General features: G+C 34.7%; 1 protein-coding gene across 1 annotated transcript; it reads left to right on the plus strand.

The window, feature by feature from the left end:
• The first annotated feature begins 12,202 nt into the window (after window positions 1-12,202).
• On the plus strand, window positions 12,203-13,818 carry Vvl (ventral veins lacking). The gene has a single exon (XM_026630004.2). The coding sequence runs from the start codon at window positions 12,416-12,418 to the stop codon at window positions 13,520-13,522; it is 1,107 nt and encodes a 368-aa protein (XP_026485789.1). The 5' UTR covers window positions 12,203-12,415; the 3' UTR covers window positions 13,523-13,818.
• Window positions 13,819-14,484: the final 666 nt, after the last annotated feature.

Consider the following 14,484-nt stretch of genomic DNA (forward strand, 5'->3'; position numbering starts at 1 on the left):
AGGAAACTAAATTGAGCAGTTCCATTACATGTAGGTTGGAAGTGGACACGCGTGGCTGATATTTATATGCAATATAAGATGTAACTTATCTCACGTTTTCCTACATCCGCAAAATACACGTAGTTTTACCACCGGATCTTCTCGGCTGTCCATCTTCTAATAAAACTTTCTAATTATTATTGTTCGTTATTTCTTAATGTAAATTTTTATAATATTTGTAGTGAACGCAATAAATATGTAAAAATACATAATTACTCATACAGTTTACTTAACGTGATAATTATCAGCTGTTTGTATTGTAATTTATGGTATTTGACAGTTTAATTTTTTTTTTTTATTATTATTCTTATGGAAGGAGACAATATAATCAATAAAAACTTGTCTCATAGAAAATGTTTAATTAATTATTATTGGAATAGATTATAATGGATAGTTTGAGTATGGGAAGCGCATTTTTAATTCACAGTTAAATGCAATTGACAGTTTGTGTTAGACAGATTGAATTTTATAAATTTATGACGGGTAAAGCCGCAGGTTCAGCTAGTTTAATTATATGTACTCGTATCTACATTTCGAACTATTTCATTGAATCCCAACGTGATGATTTAAAAGTTCTCATAAAAGCATTCTTGATTAAATAATAGTTTACTTCGATAGTAATTTGAGTTAAACTTATGTCAATATTTTATTAACATTTTAAGTGACGTCATACGCCGTGTGTTATAAGTGTTTTTTCGTTACGTTTTCCTTATGTTTATACCTTGACATTTTATTGTAGTTATGACGACGTATTCAATTAAAGTTTAATCACAGATAACAATTACAATATAGCTAATATATATACATGTCTATGTACAGTCGGGGTAAGAAAAGTTGCTCAGTATGAGCGATAATCTGCTTTACCGATTGAGTATGACATATTACGTCGTAATGCCATTATAAGTCGAATCTAGCAAAGAGTATAATAGCGTTTAAAAGCTATAATAATAATAATGATAAGAAGCCGTCAATCGGGATGACAATTACCAACTTTTCACGAAACCTCATAGCCCTTCGTGAATGCTCGTGTAACATCGGAGATTAGGACATTAGTCTTGTCTCTCTCATAACAGAGAGTGCATAGTAGTAATCCTACTTCCTACTAATATTATAAGCGCGAAAGTTTGTGTGTATAGATCTGGCTGATTTCTCTGAGGTATGGATGGATGTTTGTTACTCTTTCACGTAAAAATTACTGAACGGATTTGGATAAAATTTTGCACACAGATAGAATATGTACTGGAATAACATATTGGATACTTTTTATCCCGGGAAAACATAAAATCTTTCGGGAACGCGGGTGAAACCGCAGGACAGAAGTAGTAAATAAAATAGTAAAAAGAAATAGTAATTATGGCAAAATTTATTCATTTAAACAAATCTTATTTATTTTATTAAAAACGAGTATATCAACCATTCGTATCAATCACAGCTTGTAGTCGCTGTCACATTGATCCAACAAGGCGAAAGAATATGTCGGTTCCTCTGAAGCTCTCCCAAACACTTCGGCAATGTTCTAAGATAGCTGCTTTGGTTCTATCGTTATTATTTATCCACCGCTACACCATCAAATCCCATCGATTTTCGACAGGGTTTATATCCGCCGCTTTTGCAAGCCAAGGAATCACCACCACTTCCCGGTGCCGACGGAACCACTCATCACACGTCACGTCATTACATTAACAGTCACTCAAAACAACGGCCGAATAATATTACAAGCGTTTTTATCCTAATTGTTGTAAAATTGCAAGATATTGCAAGAAAATATATGACACTGACAGATTTTGACAATTCAGTAGAAGATATCATATCTAATTTAAATCTTGTAATGACTTATTAGGCCATTAAAAAGGTTTCATGTTGATATGACACTAGACGTAGTCCAAAGAAGTTACACTATTTTGAACCAAGTTATCATACTCTGTTAGTTAAATTTTATATGCAGTTGTTTGTTTAGTGCTTTAGTTTCAAAAGGTACTAAGAGTTTACGACTTGATAAAGGAATGAATTTGAAAACTGACGAAGGTTTTCTTACTTTGACTGTACATACAAGACAAGTATACGCAAGGAAACGGTAAGTATTTATTTACAGCATATATACATAAAGATATACATATATATTACACAGATTTAATAAATTACAGTTCTTGAGAAATTAAAATTTCGTACATATCAAATTCTAGCAGCAGATATGTTCTAAAAACTATTAACTTACCCGGTAAATATGCTAAGATCGTGTTTTTTTATGCAATACATAGGCGGACGGGCAAGTGGACCATCTAATGGTAAGTGGTCACCACCGACCATAGACATCGACGCTGTAAGCAATAATAACCATTCCTTACATAACATCAATGCGCAGCAAAATCTTGGGAGCTAAGATGTTATGTCCCTTGTGCCTGTAGTTAAACTGGCCCAATCACCCTTCAAACCGGAACACAACTATACTAAATATTGTTGTTTGGCGGTAGAATATATGATGAGTGGGTGGTACCTACCCAAAGGGGTGTGTACAAAGCCTACCACCTAGTGAAACTTCAAGATACAAAAATCGCTAATGTATAAATATTCAACTTAAATATTAACAAAACATAACCTTTTGCATATTTTGCAGTTGTCACGTTTTCCACGTGCGAAACGTAATTTATTATTATCTGTATTTTTAATTAGTTTCTTTATATAAATACTACTAATATAGAAGTCGACTGTGCATTTATAATCTACTGTACATTATACAACGTTGTATGGAGGTCTTAGAAACGTGGATGCCATAACTGTCAGACTTACGGCACTTTCAATTTTCAATATCTATAATTCATAAAGTTATATATGCTAATGTAGACACGCTTGTTGAGTGGTAATATTTTTTTAATTATTCCGTGTAATTGTATTTGATTTATTGGCCGTCAGGTAGGTATCGCATACAATTATTCTACCGCGAAATAAAAATACGGATTGGTGGTAGAATTTCATCCAACACATTTAGGTTACCTCACAATATTTTCCATCGCCGCAGAGCACGAGATGAATTATAAACACAAATTAACCACATGACAATTCAGTAGTGCTTGCTGGGGTTTGAGCTCGGAATTATTGGTTAAGATTCACGTCTCCTTGCCACTGCAATCCTCGACATAGAATAGCTTATTTTTTTTAAATATGGCAAGTCAATCAAATCTATGATAAGAAATATTGGGTCTAACTTTTGCTTGATTCATTTGATCCAAGGATTCCTGTTAATTTACGCATATAGGTATTTATATCTCCTGCACCATCTCGTCTCTCGACTATGTAATCTAGAATAAATTCTACGTCAACAAACTTATAGCATAAAGGTATCCAGTAAAGACAAGCGTATACACAGTTCATAAATAGAAATAGAAATTTAATATTACAATATAAACGTTATATTATATATTTCATAAAAAATATCGTCTTAATACAGTACAATGTCTTATTGTCGTAGTGGTTAACGTATACAGCTGCAATTTTTAAGTAACGGGTTCGATAAGCAGAAAAGTCCACCCAGAGTTAATTAATTGGTTACGTTATAATCTATTGTTGCGGATAGTACGAAAACTTCTCTAATTTAATCATAAATTGGGCTCTAATATGCTTGCTCTTAAATTAACGCGAAACGTTATTAAACATAATTATGAAGTACAAACTACAATGTGATATACGTAGTTAATGAATTATTATTATTTTTCAAGTCGGGAAATTTGTCCACAATAATTACTGAATTCCTTGCAGATGGCAACACAGTTGCTTCAGACGTACCAACAATTTTAAAATTGCTTTGCTTCGGAAGCAAGCATATTTATAATGGTTTTCAAATTCAAATAGATATAAATATATCCTTGGAAATACATACATTGGTTCGATATTTGATTTTACAATGGTCTAACAATATATATTTTTTTAAATATCGTAACAAAATGCAGTAAAAGTGTATTAAATATAAAAACGGGATCCATAAAATGTAAAAAAAGGCGCACTATTAATATTGAAGTTTAATATGACTGTGTGCGGTGTACCGCTCCAGGGGCAAGTCCAGGCCGGCGCCGAATCGATTCCCCGACGCGGCATCGGCACATCGCTCCGAGACATTGTCGACTAGCCACTAATAAATGGTAACATTACCATCTGTATGTACATTAACAAAAGTTGAACGTAATGAGAGAACAATCTCGTATATTTCGACAAATGATTGATTAAAAATATATTTGCATGAAATTCGCATGAAAGATTTTATAGAAAAAGGCGTTAGAAGGAAAGAGATTCCAAAATATCAACTAAAATCGTTAATATACAAGTCACATTTACTATAAATTAATTAAAAATGAGCGATAAATATTGCTTGGTTTAAATAATAAATGATTATAAACTTATTATCATATTAATTTCTAGTAAGTTTTCTGTGAATAATAACTGCCGTTGACAGTACAATTTAGATATATTAAAATGTATTTAACCAAATGAATAAAGATTATGAAGGGACGTGAGTCAAGTAGTATTAGTCACGATATATCATGTATGAGTTATATATGTAAAATTAAAATTAGCTACAGTACGAATCATACTATGTTAAATGGTATCAAAAATGCAGCACTTTCTCACTTTTCTGGACTAACTAGAGAAGGATGGGGATGTTTTAGTTTTACTGCAATGTTAGCTCCAGTAAATTATATTTATGGTTAAATAATCTATTCTAATATGATGATTGGAAAAAGTAACTCTATACGCCTCTGTCTGTGGCTCTTTCACAACCAAACCATTGAACCGAATTTGATAAAATTGGGTATGTAGCTAGGTTGAACTCCAAGGAAGGACATAGACTACTTTTATAACGAACACCCGACGACCAACCTCTGTGCCGTCAGTGACGCTGATGACAACTAGTTATATTTAATAAATACAGCTTTCATGCTATCCGTGAGAAGTCGGCAATAGGTGGTGTATTTTACTGACATTTGACAATAAATTCTTATAGTTAATATAAACAGAATGTCCAGGCACCAAAATAAATGTAAAAATGTTGGTTACCAGTTAGCAGCGATGGTGCACACGTGGCCTTTTTATCCGTCTGTCTCAAGAATTAATACCGCATCCATTTGAAGCGAATTTGAAATTCAATCGATCTGTTTTTTACACGGGAGCGTATAGGTCATACTGTTCCGTGCGTTTTGTATGCAAAGTTAATTCGTCAATTTTTGTAAACTTTCTGTCAATGTTATTTTTTTTTTGTGTTTAATTGAATTATTCATAGTTTCCTGTTTCTCCTGTTTGTATTTGTAAAGCTGTTTTTCAAAGTTATATTTTTATTTATAGATTATGTATAATATATAATATATTATCTATACTACGAAAGATATGTCAATATCTAGAGAAGTAATTTTGAATACATTTATTTTGTTTATTTAACTATTAAATTTAAATTAGACAATATACGTTTGATTAATCGTAATATCAATCAATTTAAAGTCAAAAGTTCATGCATTCTAATCGGTGGTACGTAGGTAGGTACTTAGTTGTAAATTTCAATGAAATCACATAAAATATGGATGCGGTTTTTATTAATGCTATATTAATATTTATTTGTTTGTAATATATTTATTGTTTATCCAAATAACAGAGTTGGTTTAGCGAATAGTACTCTTTATTCTTAACACATAAACCGCTGGTTCCAATCCGCGCAAGCCTACCGATTTTTTTATGTTTAATTTGTTTTTACACTTCACCTTACTCTCAATGGATGTAATCATGCCACATGTACGACAAATAACTTTAAATCTTTTGCATATTGCTGTAAATTTTTACTCTTATTAATAGTAACAAAATATTATCAATACTAAAAAATACGGTTTCATTTACATTATTTATCGAAGAATGCAATCAGATCTTCTGCTAACAGTACCTATGCATCTTCTTCATGAAGTCCGTATTCTTCTGACGGTACTCGATAATATCGATGTTTAACCACGTGGGTACCCTAGGTGATGAATTACTCGGTGTGTTATGCAACTCGAGACGAGAAAACTATTTTATACATGATCACGACATGTTCATTAATTCTATTTGCAATACCCTCATTAAGTCTGTTTTAAAATATCTTATAAACTTAGCAAAGAAAGAAAAAAACTATAAGATTAAGTTAATAAATATATTATTAGTTGGTTAAATCGAATGCGGCCGAGTACGACTGGATTACAGTTTTATATTATTATAAAAATATATAAATATAAAATAGTTGAAGTAATATTTAAAGTGGGTAAAGATGTTATCGCGTCACGGCGGGCGCGGGCGCGGGTCGGCGCGGAACGAATCGATCCGACGCGCGCGCAGTAAATTGAATACAATATTTTACGCAACCGACGCGTAAGGGAATTCGTAATCTGCCGTTTCTTATGTAATTATACACTTTGGTGTCGGATTTTGTTGATATATTATTAGTTTAAATACTCCTTCGGGCTTAAAAAAATTTAATTACTTCTAATTACATGTCAATAAGAAACTGCATTCGCCGTTTAAATATCATCTTCATGATCCAATTATTCACATTGAATACGAATTTTATAATCCTTGGTCAATATATTATATTTGAACTACAAAAATAAATTAATTGATATCGATAAATATTTAATAAATATGTAAGTTAAAAGTGAATATATTTAAATACTGTTTTCATCATTACTAAAAGTCTTATTAGATTTTACACGAAAGTACGTTTTACAAGCATATTATTAAATTATATTTTCAATATTAATTGGAAACCCATAATTCAAAACTAAAATTTAAAAAAAAATACAAAAATTATTACTTAGTAAAATTTTATTATAAATTTGAAACAAGTAGGCAAGTACCTACTTACATTACAATTATAATTTACAAAATAACAGTTCAACAACTGCATTCAATTAAAGAACAACAATAATTATTATATAATAATGGCTTCGATATTACTGTAAGTGTACGAACTAAAATATAAAGTATAAATACAAGTATTAGTAACGACCTTTGACATTACAAACTGTTCCTAAAATTAAGTTAGTCGATATCTAAATTTGGAGTCAAGAATATTATAATTTTGTCAAATATATTTTTTTTATTTCTTAATTCTTATTGGACAGTTTAGCTGGCCGAAAATAAAATCGTTTTTTTTTTATGAAACGAAAATAAAAGAGTCTTATTTCTAATTTCAGATATTATTGCGTCATAAGTTTAATTCAAATTCAGGTTTTGGTTTGATTCATTAGGTAATATTGTTTTGCGTGTGTTCGATTGTTCTTTTATTTACTAATAATCCTTTCCATTTAACGAAACAATATTTAATTATAATAAATTACTAATATTCTTTTATATGTTATATGATTTAATATATTTCTAATAATAATTGGGGAGGCCAGTTTAGCGTAAAGCTTGTGTTTGGATTGGGGACGACTAAAGAGTAAGGGTCGGTAATGAACTTGTGATGCATCCCTTAGCGGCGGATGCCTTGCTATTGAAGCTCATTATTTGTTTACTTATAAATTAAAATAATATATTACGAAAAAATATTAATTATGTAGGTATATAATAAATCTTGCGACTCTGTATTATATTGAACAATTGCTTCAGTTATAGGTAAGGTCCGAATAAGGCTCAGAAGTCGCCTTTTTAAAAAAAAGCATATAGTTAATAGAAAATATCGTTTTCTGAACAAAATTATTACTAATAAGTTGATTATTGAATAAATCGTTAAATAAACATTTTTATTTTATATCAACATTCATAGTATTTTTTTTTGTACTTTAAAACATATAAGGTGAGCCTTACAAAGAAAGGTTAAATATTAAATATAACTGGACGTTATGACTCTGAGGAGCCATTTACCATTTGAAATTGACAGGTGTAATCCAAAAAAGCGGGTAAAACTCGCTTCGTCTGCAGAACACTTCAATAATAAATAGAATAAATTAAGTTACTACATAATGGGATATAATTGTCTTATAAGTATTCTAATGATTATATTTACACCTTGTAATTATTTATCTAAGTACCTTATTAACACAGAATTATTTTTAATACCTTTAGCTTCAGTTCAACGTTGTTCCTTGCAAACTGTTTCGACGGAATGTAAATATTTATATCCATTTGTTACTAGCTCTTCGTGCTATAAGAAGTATTTTTTTATGGAATATGTTGTCGGACGACCATATGGGCCACCTGATGGTATGTGTTCACCACCGCCCATAGACAATGGCACTATATAAAATAACCATTCCTTACATTGCCAATGCGCCACCAACCCTGAGAACTAAGATGATATGTCCCTGTGCCTGTAGTAACACTGGCTCACTCACCCTTCAAGTCGGAACACAACAATACCTACTGAGTACTGTTGTTTGCCAGTAGAATATCTGATGTGGGTGGTACCTACCCAGACGAGCTTGCACAAAGCCCTACTTAAGTAAATTAAAAATCATCATATCATCCTCCTGCCCTTATAACAATTTTACTTGGGGTCGGCGCAGCATGTCTTCTTCTTCTATAATTCTCTGTCGGACGTCATCTTATATGTAATTTTCTTTCTAACCATATCGTCTTTCACATAATGCATCCATCGTGTCTTTGGTCGTCCCCTACCTCTATATCCATATCCATGCTCAAGACCTTGCTCACAACATGGTCCTCATTCCTCTACATGTGGGAATCTTACAAACCAAAAGATTCGTTTAAGTATTGTATAGAGTATATTCCAGTCAATTAGACATTTAAACCGTGTAGCAAAAATCTTTTACGACTCTTTAAATTAGATTACATATCTTTGTTTTGATTTTTTTTTAAATTATAAATTTGATTTAAAAAAGAATGTTCCTATTTGTGTTATTAATTGGATAACCATTGTTAATTTACTTGTTGAATAGTTTTATGATATCTTAAACAGTTCGTTCAAATTTCGATTTAAATGTTTGTTTGTCTGGACTAGTAAGTAGAGTATCCCCGCACGCCCTTAACATATTCCTATTTCTTATAGCTTTAATATTGTCCAATTGAAAAAAAGCTTATACTTTAATCATATACTAGAAAGATATTTATTTGTTCAGATATTTGAAACTTAGGATGAATTCTTTTTTTAAATGGAATAAAGTGATTTTTAAATATTTCTAACTGGTTTTTATTAGGTCGGAAACATTAACTACAGTAATTCAAGTGTAGAGTTATAAACTAGTACATGTATTTTCTCCATTGATGTCAATTGAATATAAGTAATCTGTTCATCTATCCGTCAGTTTTTATAAGACAAAGTTAGCTGGGATAACAGTCCTTTGCTCTCTGAGTCCTGTAGTTAATCAGTGTTTTTATAATGACTACTTGATCACCACTGCCCATAGATATTGGCGCTGTAGGAATTTTTAACAAGTACTTATATCGCCAATACATCACCAACCTTGGGAACTAAGAAGTCCTTTGTGCCTGTAGTTTCACTGGCTCATTCACCCTTCAAACTGAAACATAAAAGTACTAAGTGTTCCTGCTTGGGTTGAATAAATGATGGGTGTCTGGCCCACCCACCGTCTGGCTAGGTACCAAGCCCTACAACCAAGTCATCTTCTATTAGTTTTATATAAATAAAATAAATATAATATCTAAAAGAAATACAGCTTGAATCAATCACCATAACACATATTTTTATATTAAGAGAGATTGCGTCATAGCAATACCGTTATACATACAATACCATTGAAAACAATAATAGTAAATATATCAATGGTAATAGAATCATTTTCAGGAATAATGGAATGAGCTCCAATACGAAGATGTAGACTAGGGTTTTATTTTTTGAAACATCTATTTAATTTCCAGACCTTTAAACATAAATCCTATTCGATATATTATTGATTGATTCTATTACGTTTTTTTTGTTACATTTAAGTATAGGTTTATTATATTATAATCAATTAGGTATATATACATGATTGATAAAAATAATTTACAACATGTGCATTATGTAAAAAAAATAATTAAATGTTCTGTTTTAAAAGATAGTAAGATGGTCTATATATATTATGATAAGGAGCTCACTACTGCCGTTTATATATAGGGAAATATTAAAATATTATATTAACAATTCTTGTAGACATAGATATTTATTTCATGTTTATCGAAATCGACTAAGGATTTCACTAAAAGTATACTGCCTGAAAAAACACATTATTTACAAATATATACAGTTTTATTAGAACCGAGCTTCTTCTCAGTCAAGTTACCCAGAAACTGTCTCTATTGATGTATAAGTTATAAAAAAAACTTATTGTAATAAAATTGTTTAGTTTTTATAAAAATATGATTATATTAAATAACGAACCCTCTCTAGCGGTGAATTAAGATAAAAAGGACAATTGAAACAGTGGCGTTTGTAGGAATTTCACCCGATGCGACGGTACTTTTACTTAGTTCTGCTATACAACACTAGATGGCGGAAGCGTATGGTTGAATTTAATTGAATTTTTATTTTAAAAACTTTTCGTCAGAAAATATTTATGTAATTTGTTAATGAGCTATTTATTTAAGATAACAATTATTAAATAAAAATTATAGTTCTTTTAAGGTAAAAAAAAGAAAAGTATTATAGTAAATAACATGCTATTTTCTAATATTTAATTAGTACATATTAATTATGAAAATATATAGTAAGCAACATTTATTAGATACTTATAACATTTATTAATAAATGAAAGTTGAACATTGTTAATTTATAAACTTATAGTTCTTCTACTCAATCATAGATGGCGCTAGCACCATCGTTTAAAATTATGGTGCCAGTTAATCCTACTACCATTACGAATTATTTTCAATGTATATATTTTTTATTTATTATAAAGAAAATTACATATTAATTTGTAAAATAACTTAACATTGATTTGTGAAATAACTTGTAAATTTACTTAACAGTACATTTTATAGTTAGTTTAATTTTAATAATTATTTACGTTTCATTTTAAATTATTCCATTCCATTTATTTTGTGTCTTCGCATAATAGGTAATAATAAAAAAAGCTATTCTTAAAAAACACGAAAAACCTTCCATTGACGAAATGATGATGATATGAAAAAAAAATCTATTGATTATGTATATGAAGAAATTCCTGCCGTCGTATTACTAACAACTAATTCCATGCCACTGTCGAATTTAACCGCTTGAAAAAAACGCGTTCCAAACTCGTTAATAAAATCGATACAATTTCGATTATTCATAACATGCCTTTTCTGTAAATGAATTAAAATTTCCAATCTTTTGATTCACAGAAAACACTATTCCCTACAATATTCAACGTTTTACACATTTATTAGGAAATTTCGATTACATTTACGCAACTAAATATGTCCATTAATCATTTTATATGAGTATTGAATCGATTCGACAAAGATGCACGCACGATTGTTACTTTCATAAATATACCTAACCAGTTCAGTTTTTTTTAGTACCTGTATAACTTAATTCCTAGATCGGTAACATTAATGTATTTTTTTTCGTTCTCCATTTTTGTTTTTTTAATATTTAAATATTTAAAATTAATTTATCATCATTATAATAGTTTGAACATATTATGTATTTAGTAATGGTAATTATTTAAATTATAAAATCAAACAAAACCTTCATTATGAGCTATTTATACTTTATAATAAGCTTATTACTTTCGCTTTTAAGATCAATTATTATTTAAATCATATTAGGATGTGAGTCGGATCCATAAATGCAAATGTGTTTTTCTCATTAAACATTTATTTACATTTACATACACATAATAAATAATAGGTAATATCGAAGTGAGTATAATTGAAAACAAGGAAAAAAAAGCACATGTATGTGTATAGGACAGTCGTGTAGCAGGAGCGTTTATTAAGTATCAGTAGCGGCTCTACTGTAAGTCCCAGAAATTGTAGCGATTATGTTTGTAAATAACAAGGTGTGAGTGATAGAGCTCGCATCGCGAGAAGCGAGCCGCGGCAGAGCCGTGTAGCGATGTAGCGACGGCGGCGAGGCGAGGCGGTGCGGGGAGCGGGGCGGATAAAGGGGGTCGAGGCAAGCGGGGAGCGCGGGGCGGCGCGCAATTACGGCGTCATTAGCGGGCGGCGCTGGGCGGGGCCACCCCTCTCCGGCGCCGGCGCGCGGTGCGCCGCCACCGCTTCGAGCCCAGTCCGCTCCGTGCTGCCGCCGCGCACGCACGCGCATGTCGCTCGTTGTTGAATTCGGTGATGTGAGGTGGCCCCCGCCGCTACCGCAGCGCCGCGCGATTAACGCGCTTGTTTCGCGAAAAAGTGCGCCAGGTGAAGGCTCGAGAGCCTTCGAGCCGGCAAGACGCCGTCCACCGTGGATCTGAGGTACGGCGCCATGGCGGCGACCACGTATATGCCGGGAGAGCTGGATCTCGGCAGCATCGGCGGGTACCATGCCGCCTCGCCGCGTAGCGCCGAGCCCGCCGATATGAAGTACCAGCACCATCTACACGCCGGCGGTTCACCGTCTCCGGGTGCGCCCGTGGGTATAAACCCATGGGCCTCCCTGCCGCCGGCCGACCCTTGGGCCGTGCACCAGCATCACGCTCACGCGCACCAGCCCGACATCAAACCACCTGCAGCTCCGCACGAACATCGACACCTGCAAAGCCATGGCTGGCATGCGCCAGTTGTTTCTGCGCACTACGGTGCAGGCTCACCGGTGGCGCTGCACGGCGGCTACCCGGTGCCCATGCACCAGCACCACATGTTACGTGATGTGCAACCCTCGCCTCATCCACTTCATCATCATCACGCACTTGAGCGCGATCAGCCAGAAGAGGACACGCCCACCAGTGATGACCTAGAGGCCTTCGCCAAACAGTTCAAGCAGCGTCGCATAAAACTCGGTTTCACCCAGGCAGATGTAGGTCTCGCGCTCGGCACACTCTATGGAAACGTTTTCTCTCAGACAACGATATGCCGATTCGAGGCTTTGCAGCTCAGTTTTAAAAATATGTGTAAGTTGAAACCGCTCCTACAAAAGTGGCTTGAAGAGGCAGATTCGACGACAGGGAGTCCCACCAGTATCGATAAAATAGCCGCGCAGGGTCGTAAGCGAAAGAAGCGCACCTCCATCGAAGTGTCAGTAAAAGGAGCGCTCGAACAGCACTTCCATAAGCAACCGAAACCCTCCGCTCAGGAGATAACAAGCCTCGCAGACAGTTTACAGCTAGAGAAGGAAGTTGTGCGAGTCTGGTTCTGTAACCGCCGGCAAAAGGAAAAGAGGATGACACCGCCGAACACACTGGGCGGAGAGATGCTAGATGGCATGGGTCACGGGCATTATGGGCACGACGTGCATGGGTCTCCGCCTCTGCACGCGCACTCGCCCGCTTTGTCACCGCCGCACGGGCAGCACGGTCAGCACGCGCCGCACGCGCCGCACTCCCAGCATCCGCAACACGGCCTACAGAGCGCGCACACGCTTGCGGCGCACTAACAGTTCGCCCCGTGGGCGCCGCCGCGGCCCTTCTACGCGGAGCCGCACTAGCCGCCCGCGGGACCTGTACATAGCTGTACATACACGCCGAAGGGGCGTGCCGCGGTCGTCGCACTGTATATAGTTCGCGAAAGCCCAGTTTCAGTTGTTTTTCTCTAATTGGCGTGCGGCCGCGGAGCCAGTGACCTCGTAGTGTGTGACAATGCGGAGACAGTTCGCGACAACGAGAATGGGCGCGCTCGTCGCCGTCGCCGCCGTCGCCGCCGCCGGTGGTAAGTACGAGTGCGCCCGCCGAAGTCCGACATGCCCGGCGCCCGGCGAGGGCCGCCCCGCGCTACACGTATACACGAGAGACAATTTCATCGAATTTATTTATAGATATTATAAAGTAACGATGTTCATAATGCCTGCCGACAGGTAGGGATTAGTCGTGGTGTGGATTAAATTTTAAACCGTTGCTACTACTGTAAACTTACTATTAGTGATGAGGTTGAAAGTGAAGCATACGAATCGGGTCGAAGCTTCGTTCAGTGAGGGAATACGATTGAGTCAATAGGTGCAATTTTTAATTTAAGTGCCCGACGAAGCGTAGCGGCGCGGTGCGACGGACTCGCGCCATCGCCCCGCGCCGCTCACCCCGCTCCCGTAATTTATTGAAAATTAAGCAGATACGATGCCAAAATGGTTTTATTCCTGTTTTTGATTGTTTTGTTGTTTTTTCGTTTATATGTAATTGTGGCCAATTTCGGTACTTAATTCTTGTATAAATAGGTATTTTTTTTATATAAAATAATGTTACTGCAACGTATATAATGATATATATTAAAATGTTCTTTATAGAAACTGAGATATAATGATGACTTTTATTGAGCATGTCTGTTCGTGTTGGAGGGCCCCATTAGACATGTTTAGTTTTAACTTACGAGCTAGCCTGAGTGCAGAGTACTGTGTTGTAAACGATA

This window comes from Vanessa tameamea, chromosome 6 (genome assembly GCF_037043105.1).
Source record: "Vanessa tameamea isolate UH-Manoa-2023 chromosome 6, ilVanTame1 primary haplotype, whole genome shotgun sequence".
NCBI lineage: Eukaryota > Metazoa > Arthropoda > Insecta > Lepidoptera > Nymphalidae > Vanessa > Vanessa tameamea.